This window comes from Diprion similis, chromosome 7 (assembly GCF_021155765.1).
Source record: "Diprion similis isolate iyDipSimi1 chromosome 7, iyDipSimi1.1, whole genome shotgun sequence".
In the NCBI taxonomy this organism is placed as follows: Eukaryota; Metazoa; Arthropoda; class Insecta; order Hymenoptera; family Diprionidae; genus Diprion; species Diprion similis.
The window spans coordinates 6,322,820-6,336,959 of record NC_060111.1 but is presented as its reverse complement, the minus strand read 5'-3'; the positions used below and the strand labels follow the sequence as shown (position 1 = coordinate 6,336,959).

At 33.0% G+C, this 14,140-nt stretch overlaps 2 protein-coding genes across 2 annotated transcripts in view; one reads left to right on the top strand and one right to left on the bottom strand.

Moving 5' to 3' along the window:
- LOC124408235 (14 kDa phosphohistidine phosphatase-like) overlaps positions 1-14,140 on the bottom strand; it is a 108,563-nt gene that overhangs the window by 53,921 nt on the left and 40,502 nt on the right. The gene's annotated exons all lie outside the window — the stretch shown is intronic.
- The window catches only part of LOC124408229 (arrestin homolog), a 68,624-nt gene that overhangs the window by 18,320 nt on the left and 36,164 nt on the right, over positions 1-14,140 (top strand). Inside the window, exons 2-4 of the mRNA XM_046885000.1 lie at positions 1,085-1,138; positions 4,549-4,684; positions 9,185-9,337. Coding sequence (XP_046740956.1) covers positions 1,085-1,138; positions 4,549-4,684; positions 9,185-9,337 — 343 coding nt within the window. The remainder of the gene's footprint in view (positions 1-1,084; positions 1,139-4,548; positions 4,685-9,184; positions 9,338-14,140) is intronic.

Below are 14,140 nucleotides of genomic sequence, written 5' to 3'. Positions count from 1 at the left end.
AGAGATGTATTATACCATACGCGAGAGGCTTTTACCGGCCGAGAAAGAAAACCGCAGAGGGGTCGAACCGCCGACACTAAAGCCCTAGCCTCGGGGGACTCGTCGTTGATTAAGAAGAAGAAAAACAACAGAAATGGCGAGAGAGGAGAGAAAAGTTTCTCCTTCGCTTCCCTAATACCTTGCGGGTCACAAATTCGTTGCTATTGGTTTTTCATCATGATTATTATGCGTTGTAATAATGAAATAGGTGGTAGAGGGGTTGGGGTGAGAGGGGGCAAAACGGGATACTTGAGGAAATACTTACTTTCCGACACGACTCGAATACGCTGAGTCTTTTCTTTTTTTTTTTTTTGAAATTTAATTATAACCAAAAGAAAATAAAAATGATCTTCGGATGTCTTGAAAATGTGAAAAAAAAAAAAAAAAAAAATTTTTGAAAACTTTTGACTGTTTGAAAAACTTTTTGAAAAACAAAATTTTTAAGGGTACCCCATTTCGCTACCCTTTCCCGTTTTTCCCGCCCCATTTCTAATTTTGAATCGATATAAAAGAAAAAAATAAGCTCAAATATTTTGGATTAGTTTTTTTCGATTTTTCTTTTTTCCAATTTTCTTTAATAAAATTTTTCCGTGCCACCTGTTAATTCAACCAAAATTCAGTATGTACATTGGAAAGCTTGTTAAGAACCGAATCGGATTTATTGCACTGTGGAGAAAAAAATATTATTTGTTGTGTAATTTCAAAAAATGCAACACGAATCACTCGGATTGATTGAAAAGTACTGTTTAAATAATCGAATATGTCTATAATAATTTGAATGACGTAAAAAAAAAAAAAAAATGCGTCCACAGATTTATCTTCGAAATGAATTGTCTGCATAAACAAATATATATATATATATATATATATATATATATCAGACTGCTAAATTTTAATGGTAGATGGGATTAAAATTCTGAACTGACGGTGGTTCGTTAATAAACGAAATTGAAATAATGATTGAGGTTGTAATAAATTGATCAACGTTAGTACCGATATTTATAAATATATATATTCATTTCACCCTCTCTGTTTTGTGTTTCAGGAAAACTGAATCGAGCCTCGGTACAATTTCGGATTCAACGTTCAACAGTCAAAGGTAAAAAATGTGTTGTAATTTTATCGCGTGTAAAATTATTCCAGACAATTTATCCGTCATGAATTTGAATCGCGTGAATAATTAAATTCAATGCTTAAAACGCGAAATCATTTTGACGTTTGAAATGGTGCGGAGAAAAACTTCACGTTCCAACTTCAACGAGATAAAAAGCTTAACTATACGTATACCTAAAGATATTATAAAAGATGACCGCGAGAGAAGAAAAAACTTTTCACACGGGACAGTTATTATTCGAAAGAAGGGGTGAATTGGGGGTGAGTTAACCGTCTTGATTAATTAACGACCCCGATAAGCCGCGAAATTATGAAAAACGTCGAGAGTTTACACAGTTAAGAAGAAGTTAAGCGTGACAAATTATTACGATATTTCAGAAAGATAAAATTTCCGGTACAAAATTTCGTTTCAAAAGATTTGTAAAGTCAAATTTTTATTATCATTCAAATTATAGTAAATGAAAAGATATGTCGGAGCAAAAAACTTTGATATTGACAATTTATTTTTATAATGTATAAGGTTTACAAAGATAGTATTAAACATTGCGATTGTTGACAAATTGTTTAAAATTGGAAAGGGTTGTTTTTTTTTTTTTTTGCTTCATGTTCTGCACAGCTAGATGATTTTCAACGGTGTGAATTTCATAGAGTTATCGGCGTAATGGGTTTGGGTCGAATTCTTCGATTGGATCGTTCGCGATTGGATTTTAAATTAAATTCGGAGACAGGCGAGAGGAAATTAAGTTTTTAAATAACGTGCAACAGAAGGTGGGATCGCTAATTGAACACGAAGCTCTGCGGGGGGAATGAAAAAAAGATTTAAAAAAAAAAAAAAAAAAAAACTGTGAATTTTTTTCGAAAAATTAGAGCGGGATGGTCGCTCACTTTTTTTCACTCGTCACGTTACATTAATTGAACTATATTACAGACTAATTATTGTACAATTTTTGAATTCCATTATCGGCATTAATCTTAGGGGAAAAAAAAAATTAAAGAATAATGAAAGGTAGAGAAAAAAAAGAAGAAGAAAAAAAAAAAACAGAACTGGAAAACTTTTCCAAATTCAATTTCAGCCGCGTTTATAATAACCACAATATCTCTCATTGGAAATTAATTAACTTGTAAATGGAGCTAGAAACGTTGATTGCATTCACTGGGAATTCATGATCATATTCATATTTTCAGGATCGAATTAATTGGTGAAAATTTTGTTGAAAAACGCAAATTGAATTCTGTTACATATTATTATTATTATTATTATTATTATTATTTATTACATGTAAAACGGTAAATTTAAATTAAAGAATCTGATTTTTTCAAATATTTGAAACAAGTTACGATATTAATAATAAATATTAAAACTAAATCATTGTTCTGAAAATTTGAAACGTGCTTTTTAAGGAGTTAAGTTTCAAAAATTTAAATACAATTTGCTTTTTAAAAATATATTATTTAATTTGATACGATTCACCGGTCGCAAAATAGTTTTTTTTTTTTTTTTTTTTTTTTTTCTCTCTTCAATTATAGCCTATAAATTCTTGAAATAATCGATACAGAGGCGATAAAAAAATAATTCACACGAATCGTGGATAAAAATTGTTAAATAAGGTTATTCTCGCCAATGATATATCAACGGCAGTAAATCAGAGATAAGAGAAGCCAATTTCACCGGTATTCATGTCAGTAACAGTCCAAAGGCCAAATTTTCTTAACTATATATGCCATTTTATATAATAATATGACACATAGGTGCGTAATAAAAAAAACTTTTCCCTCGCGTAGAGAAGTTGAGAAAAATAAAAATAGTCGGATAAAATTCTGCGGTCAAATATAAGATGTCTTTGAAAAGAAAAATCGATAAAACGAAATTATTCGGATAATTAATCAGGGTGATTGATTTTGCACTCAAAAATAGCTTCGTATTATATAGATGTTCCAGATTTTTTGGAACAATTTTACGATTTGCAATTTTTTTTTTTTTAATCCAAATGAAGAGAAAGACAAAAATTTCTTGCAAAAAATCTGCAAAAATTCTCAACAATCTGTTGCGAAATATGAAAATGTGTTTCGGCAACCATCCGCGGTATAGTAAAACGACTCCCGCTTCTAATTTTTTTTTAGGTGTTTTTTTTTTTTCTGAAAAAAGCTGAAAAACGGTGAGAAGGAAAAATTTCTCGACTCCGTCTCTATAAGCTTAAAAATTTTCTGTACAATGAACAAACGAACGAACAAATCTTTTTGCATTCTTTATATTTTATCGCAATGAAAACTCGTCAAATCGGCGGTGAGAAAAATTATTTTAGGATGAAAAATGAAAAATAAAAAAAAAAAGAGGAAGAAAAAAAAAATGAAAAATTCTACGGTCAATTCGATATCCGGTATATCGATCCGGATATTACACGGCGCGTAACGAAACGAACAAGCTACATAATAACGGGTTTAATTAAACGATGCACGGCATCGTTATCATGTTGATCGAAATGAATAAACTTTATCATTGAAAGGCCGTGCATAGCCGTGCATATCTATCTATTTGTATCTATAATTATCTGGATCTTTTTTGTAATTCGAATATAGAGTTAGACGCAATTTAGCATTCTGTAGATATAAAATTATAGAGAGATATTTATGCGGTTTTTGGTGATTATTCGTTATAATTTTTGCCTTGAAATTTATACGCGTTTTTAAAGTTAACAAACGATATAATAAAAATACATGAGTAGATACATATATATATGTATAAAGGTTTTGTTAATTTTTCTTAAAAAAGCACAGAGGAGAAAAATGTCAGTATCGTTTTTTATACTTTACATTTAAACAAAGTAACCTTACCCGTGGTTAATTGCGAAGCTCGTGAGGGTAAAAAAAAATAACATGAAAAGAGAGAGAAAAAGAAAGAAAGAAATTCAAATCCGCATCGGCGTCGCCAAGATTTTTTTTTTCTTTTTTTTTTCAACCAAATATCGATTATTAATAATATCAATTTGTTGTTTATAGCTATTTCATATTCGCAGGATAGCTGATCGAAGGTGTGATTAAATTTCAACGTTGCCAGATTTCACTTTAAGCTTTTATCGAAAAGTATTTCAACGGAAGAAAGGAATTTAAAAAAAAAAAAAAAAATCTGTACGCATTTGTTTTTTTTTGTTGTTTTTTTTTTTTTTCTACATTTACTCAGAATGAAAACAGAAAAAAATGTGATTTCTGCGGTTACGATATTAGACTTTATCGTTTTGTTTTTTTTTTCTACATTTACTCAGAATGAAAACAGAAAAAAATGTGATTTCTGCGGTTACGATATTAGACTTTATCGTTTTGTTTTTTTTTTACTCTCATTTTGCTTTCGCTGATGATATTAATTCGAACGAAGTGAAAAAATGATTTTTTTTTTCACAGGGTGTTCAAGAAATCGTCGTCCAACAACAAGCTGACATTGTATTTGGCAAGTAGAGATCTCGTAGTGAGTTCCGGAAAGATTGACCGTCTTCAAGGCGTGCTTCTCGTCGATCCCGACTACTTGCAAGACAAAAAGGTGCGAACGACTGATTATAATATCGTGTATTATTAACCGCTTTTCATTCGGCGCAAAATTGAACGAATCGTAGTTCAAAAATTCAGAATTGACAGTTGATTTAATATCGACAAAGACGAGAAGAAAGAGAAAGAAAGAAAGATAGAAAAAAACAAAAAGGTGTAGAAAGAATGGAAAGTAATTGTTTTTCACATCGTATTAAAAAGTCTAATCGATTATCTATTATTATTTCACACACATTGTGGCGTCAAGTTGGACTTAACGAGGAATAAAATTAATTTTTATTACACACTGATAAGTAAAGGAATTCACTCGTTATTATTCTCATGTCATTGGTGAAAATAATGTTCAGTTTCATCTGATGTATAAATGAAAATGAAAGAAGAAATTGGAATTTGAATTATATCGTAAAATGATTTAGTTTATTTAAAATTCAGTAATGAAATCTTTTTCAATACGATGAATTTCTTAGGTTAATTATATATATATATATATATGTATATAGTTCGTATAAATTCCTCGAGTGTGAGTAACACATGTGTGACAATGAGTGGAGATAGATTTGCTTCATTCGAATCTGAATTAAGATTTCCGAAATTCAAAATGGCAGATCGAAATTCAAAGAATAGTTTGATTCCGACGAAAGTAGGAATCATCGGGTTATTGAGATAAACTGAATTTGAATCTGTAATCGGATTTCCAAAATCAGGGATACAATATGGCGGGCGAAAATTGAAAAAGTAGTTAGGTTCCGACAAAAAATTTTGTATCTTTAATGTTTATATTATTTTTTATACTACATTAGATATTTTTTCGTATTTAAGGGTTGAAATTTAAATCAACTCAAAGCAAATCAAAATTTAAATTAACAACCGCGGTATTGGATCTGCCATTTTGAATTTTGTAAACCTAATTACATATCAAGATTCAGCGAACTCAAAAACGCTAACAATAAAATACTTCGGTCGGTATCAAACTGTTTTTCGAATTTGCATTAGCCACATTGGATCCAATATTTTGAATTTTCAAAATCCGACCCGCACATTTAAATTTAGCGAACTCAAATACCGTAATGCTGAGATTATGATATGAATCTCTTGAAGTTTTGTTCCGACGCAAAAGTGTCACGAAAATCTCATTTTCGCCACATACATTTGCTAAGAAGTTAAAATTGTTTTTGTACCAAACGAATTATCCTCAAGTCAAATTCTACGCATAGAACTAAATTATTCCTAACGGAAATATACTTCAAGTCAGTTTATCTTCCCTGCTTCTTACATCGAGTCAATTAATCAACGGCATTGAGAAATTCGTTCAAAAATAACGAATCGATAGTATGTACAAAAAGCTGAATGCGAAATGGAAATCCATTCATGGAATAAGTATCCGTACAAATACACAAACATATACAGGGTGAGTAAATTGAAACGGCGCGAAGGGGAGGAGCTTGGTTGACGAATCGAGCCGCGTCCCTCAGCCAATCTCGAGCGAGTCAATTGAAACTCCGATAATGTGGGGGAAATCGGTTGTCTCGACGTCAAATCGAGGCCCGAAGTCTATACCTACAGGTATCCAGTGGTTGGGAGAAACGAAGTCAGGATGTGACGACGAGCGAGGCACGACGACGAGACAAGACGAGCCTAATTGCCGACGTTTCGTGACGTCGTCTTTCCTTCGTCGTCGCATCTTCCTTGTCGTTTCTCATCCGCAGTCGTTACCCAGGTGCAGACTTCGGGCCTCACTTTTTTACGTCGAGACAAACGAACTCCCCCCCCAATTATTGGAGTTTCGATTGACCCGCTCCAGATTGGCTGAGGGACGCGTCCTGATTCGTCAACTAAGCTCCTCCCATTCTCGCCGTTTCAATTGACTCACCCTGTATATATATATATTATACACTGTATATAATTACAGAAAGCACTTCTCGAGAATAAATACCTTTCATTATATATATAAGAAGTGGCGATAGCAGCTGTCGCTATATAAACTTCGCGAAAAGAGAAAAAAAAAAAAAAAAAAAAAAAGAATGAGAAGAGAAAGGTAAGGAATGGAACGAATAGAGTGTCCTGAATTTTTTCCCTTCTCCCTCCGGATTCCATTTCGATATATTCTTTCAAAGGTAACGCAACGCCAGGACGACATTGCTGCATCAGGCCAATTTGGTGGTATGTCGTTTTCGCGGGGGCGGGGAGGGGGGAGGGGAGGAGGGATTTAAATAACGCAGGTACATTTTTATAACCAACCTCGATCGCATGCGTTCTCCTTTGATCTTCTCTTATCACAGCGGAGGAAATAAAAGGAAAAAGGATACAGCAGACAAGAATAAAATGATGAATCGAAATGAAGGAAATAAAAAAGAAGAAATATCAAAAGAGGCTCAGCTATTTCACGATATATGTAGGGCCGTTCCACCTCAATTCGACCTCGGTTTTCACCCTTGACCTCCACAGATTTTTGAAAGGTACTCGGTTTTTTTTTTTTGTTCTTTATTATACACTCAATTTGAATTTCCTATAATTTTTAGAAACGGTGTTATTTTTATCGAGCGCCTAAAATTGAAAATTTTAAAAAAATTCCGAAAAATCCTGTATCAGATATTAAAATTTTCAAGCTTGGACCCGGAATGATCCGATTTACCCTTCTTACTGTTCTCAAGCTTTTTCCAAAAAAAAAAAAAAAAAACGTTTACAAAAATTAGAAGCGGAAATCATTTTACTATGAATGATTGCTCAAACATTTTTATACGTGACATTGAATTTTTGATAGTATCTTCAGATTCAGATTTTGCGCAAAAATTTTTTTTCCCTCTTCATTTTGGTGGTAAAAAAAAAAAAATTGCAAACGATAAAACGGTTCCGACCAGAATCAAGAAGAAAAAAAATTCCCAGACATGTCGATCTTTATATATACATATATATATACATATATATACATATTTACATACGCTCGTAAACAACAGTCCGAAACCAACCCCGCATGCCAATCAAATTTCGTGGTCAGGGGATAAGCGGATCGGTCAGTTTACGAAAAGGGAGGGGTGAATAATTTGGTTGCTGAACCGAAGGGAAGGAGGGTTCTTCTGGGTAAGGGTTACCTACTGCGGGTGGTCCTTTCGGTTTTTCGGATTATTGTAACTGAAGCAGATCCGCAGACTCGGCGTTACGTATATAAAAGTTGAAGAAAAACGGAGTGAAAAAAAGAAAGAAAAGAAAAGAAATGGATTCAATTTTTTTTTTTTTTTTTTTTTCTGGCTTTTGTCACGTGAGTAAAATTGTTATTTTTTTTTTTTTTTTTCACATACCAGTGAAAAATAAAAGAAAATATAAAGCAAACGAAAAAATGGGGTTGCTCGTGTTATAATATTTAGGTACCAGCGACATGCTTGATTTTTGTTTTTTCAGGTACGTATTATACAACATACCGCGACGATGTTTGTACATTTACGTTTACACAAGGCACTGACAGCTGTTGCTTTAACCTCCATTCGCATATGCATGTGTAATAAGTATCTATGCAGATACAGCGTATAACAGGGGGATGAATCGGCGAGAAATTTAGTCAGGAAAACGTTAAGATGATGAAAAAAAAAAAAATTTGGCAAGTCTATATTTTTGGACTTTGTTTTCAAAGTACGAGAAAAGAAAGAAAGAAAGAAAGAGAATATAAAAATTGTTTAACAATGACGATTTTTACAAGTCTTTAGGGGTTACGTAAAATTGTGATGGATTTTGGGTGTGAGGAAAAATAATTTTACGATTAGACTTTATAATACATATATATATATATATATATATGAGAAACGAGAATATTTTTCATTATTTAGATTTGGTGGAAAATTTTTCGTCTTGGTGGTTTGCATGAAAAAAAAAAAAAAAACACCGAGTCAAATCTGCCACGGTATATATATATATATATATATATATATATATATATATATACCCGTGATAAATTATTCGCAAAACAGCGATCGTCAACTGTCGAAACGACGACGACGGGAAAGTGTCGGGAAAAAGTCGTAAACTCGGGGTGAACGATTTAATCTCGTCGCTCGCAAATCAAGTCTGCAAACTTTCAATTCACCGTTTCGTTTCGCGGGTCTTTCACCGATCTAATTGTCGCAGAAATTCAATTTCCAGCTTTTGTAAAAAGTTATATAATTCCGTTCTTCTTTCTACTCGCGTTTCTTTTTCTTCCCCGTTTTTCGCATTCTCGTATATATTTCGACGTTGGTACATTGTTGAAAGAGATTTTTTTCTTTGCGCCCTTTCAAGTAAGAATGATTATACAAATATGGGAGAATGAGGAGAAAGAATAAAAAATATACTTTCATTACTCAACTATATGGGTCGTTCAAAAATTAAATCAAAAATTTTATTCAACGTCGAAAAGAAACTTGAAACAATCTAAAGCGTCGAGAAATTTTCAAACAATAATCACCTCGATTCAAAATTATACCAACATTCGCTTTACCGACGATAAATGAGTTCAATTTTTCAACAGGTCTACGGTCAGGTGACCCTGACTTTTCGGTACGGTAGAGAAGACGAGGAAGTGATGGGACTCAAGTTTTGCAACGAAGCCGTCATGTGTTTGGCTCAATTATACCCCCCGTATCCGGGGGCGGAGCATCAAGAGCCAAACACCCCGCTTCAGGTACGTAAACCGATGATTTCCGGTTCCAGTTATAAAACGCGCTCAGTCTCAGCGTAATCGTGATACGAATCACGATTTTATCCACCACAATTTTCAGGATATATTTCCATCTTTTTTTAAGATTGAAAACGAAAGTGAAAAGAAGAATAAGATAACCATGAATGCCTGTTCTGGACACAGATTCCGATACCGATACAGTTACCGACACTTAGCCAAGACACAAACCTGTTTCTGCAATGTTTTAGAAAAAGGTTTGTGTCTTGGCTAAGTGTCGGTAACTGATGCATCTCTGTCCAGAATTAGCAACGTATATTTACTACTATCTTCAAGGAAGAGAAACAGAACTTACAAGATCATACTTTCAAAAGTGAAACTAATTAGTTAATTGAGTTTAATTTTCAGCGAATAAAATTCTTCTTAAATTCTGGATAAAAATATTTAAAACCAGAAATTCAAATGAATAATGTTATATTTTTTAAACGAATTTCAATTCGATTGACTCTCTCCAGTTGGATAATTTTTCGACTTATATTTCTTTCCGCATCTTGTCAATAAAAATTCTCCTTCTCCCGAAAAATTTTTTCAATATGTTTTCAATTTGACTCGAAAAACAAATTAAATTTCAGACAAAAAATATATCAATCCTTTGAAGGCCAGAGTAACCAAACATAGAAATGTCTCTCAACGCTCGATGGATGCAAATAGACAAACAAGAATTCTGAAAAGCCCGAATCGAAACCGCAATTTGTAAGGTAGAGTAAATTTCGAACGGACTCCGAGGAACCGGCGAATGAACGGATTGATTCAAAGTAAATAAAATCCTTTTGTCCACGCACATCGAACGAGGGATACCCGTGTCAACTCTAGATGTGAGCAAACATCGTGCCGCGTTTGAAAAACAGCTCGGGTATTGTGCAGGACGTAATCGAACGGAATTTAGCCACAAGATTGTGGAGCCTAAAATAAAATTTTTTTATTGCCAAACGTATCGGGTCTCCATCCAGAATCCCTGAAATTTTCCCACGTTTTCAGCTTTAGCAATAAATCCGACAAAGCCCCCCTCCCCCCTCCTACCTCCCTTCTGAGCTTTCTCCACGACAATAAGCTGAAAGACGGAAAGAAAAGAAAAGAAAAGAAAAGGAAAGGAAAGGAAAGTGTAAGAGACTGGATACTTGATTTCGAAATAATGAGAGCTGTTAAATTCGCAAGGCGAGGTACCGGGGACCTTAAATTTCATCACCTTTTGGCGATGAAAGAAACCCGCTGAACCGAAAGCCAGGCGCTTTCTCTTCTTCTTCAGGGTGAAACAAGAATGACGAATTGTCCAGCGAGGTAAAGACTTATGCATCAAAGATCGACAGAAGTATATATATATATAATTATATATATAATACTCCCTTTTGAATCGCGTGGCAAAAGAAGAAGAAGAAGAAGAAGAAAAAAACGTACAGTATTAAAAATGAGAAGGAATTAAAAAGCGAGGAACATTGTCCAAAGTTTCGAGTCGAAAAGTATCGTTGAATCGTTTTGAAAATCAAATTTCTTTTTTTTACTCAAAATTTGGTCTCATTCAGCATTGAAAAAAATTATATTTAATTATTCATTTAATATCTTTATTCCAAGCAGTAAATAATTCTCCGAAAATCATCGAATCACATTGAATTTAACAATATTTTTTCCAACGCAATAACGATTGCAAATATCGATATAAAGTTTGAATAAACATTTACTCACGTTTCCGTGAAACATAAAAATAAAAAGTCAACGTAACAAATGAATTTTTGAAAGAATACTTTCGTCTCTGAGTCATACAGGAATAAACCAAACACTATAAGCCAGTTTTTAATTGTATATTCTGAGTCGAGTTCTTACATATTATATTCAGCACCGATTAAATTACTCCGATTGTGAATTTCTTCGTGCAGAAATTAATGAATGCGATACAATTCGCAATCATATAGATATAATGCGTGGTTTGAGCGACGTGCATAGTCTGCAGTGGATTGAAGAGATGTTGTTGATGTTATTGTTGTTACTATTAAATGTATATACATTAGGGTGGCGCAAAAAAACGACTATTTTTTTTTTTTTTTTATTCGAGTCTCGTGTGACAAAATGTTAGTTTTTGATGTTCCAAGAGCCCACTCCAGAGGACAGCTCAAAAAAAAAATGTTTAAGAGCTCGCTCCAAAATTTAAAAAAATGTCAAAAATCGTCAAAAAATTAAATTAAAAAAATTATATTTTCAATATTTTGTTTGATTTTTAATTCATGTCGTGGTGTATTGTTATCGATTCTTTCTTACTAAGTTAAAGAAAAAAAATGTATGAAATTTTAATCTGAATATTAAAAAGTCGCTCCAAAAGATCTAAAGAAATGCACCAAAAAATTGAAAAAAAATTATGAGCGAGCTTTCAAAATTCAAATTTTGAACTGAAACTTTCGGAAAATTATTTTTATTTTGTCTATAAAATTATACCGTAACGAGAAAAAAAATTTTTAAAAACAGATCGATTTTTGACGATTTCTGACGTTTTTTAAAATTTGGAGCGACCTCTTAAAATTTTTTTCTGAACTGTCCTTTGGAGTGGGCTCTTAAAACATCAAAAACTAACATTTTGTCACACGAAACTCGAAAAAAAAAAAAATAGTCGGTTTTTTTGCGCCACCCTAATATACATATATATATTTAGGGAGAGAGAGAGAGAGAGAGAGAGAGAAAGAACAAATTAGGAAGGGGTTCAAGGGGCTCAAAAGGCCAGAAACTTCATCAGCAGCAGAGAAAGAAAAAACTTTATCTGATGCTGAGTTATACGACAGAAACCGGAAATCAAGCTGCGGGTGGCAATTAATATACTCGACTGAAGCGAAATTAATGTATGAGGAAAGCGATGCGGAATGTAATCGTTTGATCGTAATAATACATTAAACCTGAGATAGAAAAATTGGGTTTTTTGATACTTTCAGCCATGCAACATGGGATCGTAAATTCTATGGTGTATCGCGCGTGTAAGACTTCCGTGTCAAGTTTTTGAAAATCGAGTTAAGAGAACGCGAAAAATTCTCTCGGAGGATGCTCGTTTTTTTTTTTTTTCTTCCTTTTTCGTTTCGGGTAAATTGAATTTGTTATCCTTCGCAGCCTCCCTCTCCTAGTCAGCCTCTTTCTCTCTCGTAAAAGAGTGTTTGGAAAATCTGTGATGTTTTATCCCGAGGGATGTCCGAAAAGAAATATTTTTGCCCGCGGTTTGAAATACATGAAAAAAAAAACAAAACAAAAAAACAAACAAACAAAAAAATTTAAATAAATAAGAAAATTAATAAGTATAGATGGGAATTCATTTCCGGTGTTCGGAGCAATTAATCGTTCATTTTGAAACAGGGTTGGTCAATATCTTGTAATCTGAAATTTCTCAACTCTCTCCAGATATTCCAGCCGGAAAATCCAGGACTTTTCGAGTGATATATATATATATATATATATATATATATATAGCGCTCGGTGACGGAAATTTTTTTACCATTAAAAATGACAATATTTTTTGATATCGTACGATTGTCAACTTAATAAGATTTATATTTCCTAACGATACGGTGTATGTAAAAAAAAAAAAAAAACAAAAAAAAAACAAAGTATTGTTAAAGAGTGATGTAAATTTTTTTTTCGAAATTACCATAACGAAACTATAAAAACGTGCTAATATTTTCTGAGTAGATAAAATTCCAGTATTATTTACAAAGAAAATTCTCCGATCTCTGCGAGTTTTTTTTTTTTTTTTTCTTTTTTTCTCCCTTTTACCATTAATTCGACATACATTTCCTATTCACTGCATCAATTCTGCAGATCTAAGCGTGTTTCTCGCCTGAAACGAGAGGCGAATGTTAATTTCAATATTCAAAAACTAGAACGTCACACAGCGCGTCGCATCGTCTAGTCATCGTAAATCTGAGCACGTCTAAAGTGAGATTACATGAAATTGGTTATTGAAAATATTGGAAACACGAGGCGTGCTACTTTGCATTACATGGGTATATACATATGTGTGTATATATATTTTATATCATTAAATTGGTAAAAAAAATAAGAAATTGAAAAAGCACCAATCTGAAAGAATTGAAGGATTTGCAGAAAACGTAAAAGTTTCATATTATGTAACGAGAAGAGAAGGAAAAAATAAAAATCAGAAATGGCGATCATCGAGAAATTTTCGATTGTTTCCAAAAATCTGCAAAAAAAAAAAAAAAAAAAAAAAAAAAAAAAAAAAAAAAAACAACAACACGTTAGGTAACATTTTTTTTGCAATGACAGGAAACGTTGAAAATTTGCAAACACGTGACAAAATCGATCATCCTCATTTCCTTGAAAACAGAAGCGAAAGTGATAAAAATTGTTAGGAATTTTTTTTCACACCTCAGTATTATAAATTATAAAATGATATTGAAATTGAAACCAGATAAGAATTTTGAGCGTAAAAAACTGGCCAAAAGTTGGTGGATCGACACCCGTGTTCCTGTAATGTGATCGTTGCGAAAAAGAAGTCGATGCGAAAATTTGTTAGCCCCCAAATCCGTTTCCCACAGCTGGGCGAGGGGCTTTGAGAGTCTAATTTTAAATCACGTTACGTAGAGTACACGGAGTGTGGATATGGATAATCCGCTTCTGAGCCAGCTGACTAAATTTTGTACGGCGTTGGAAATTCTCGAACGTGAGCTGAGAGCTTATCTTCTCAATTGTTAGTCGAACTTTTTATCAGCTGCGTAAAAACTTAGTTTTTCTCTCCTTTTATACAGCAGAAATTCGAAATTT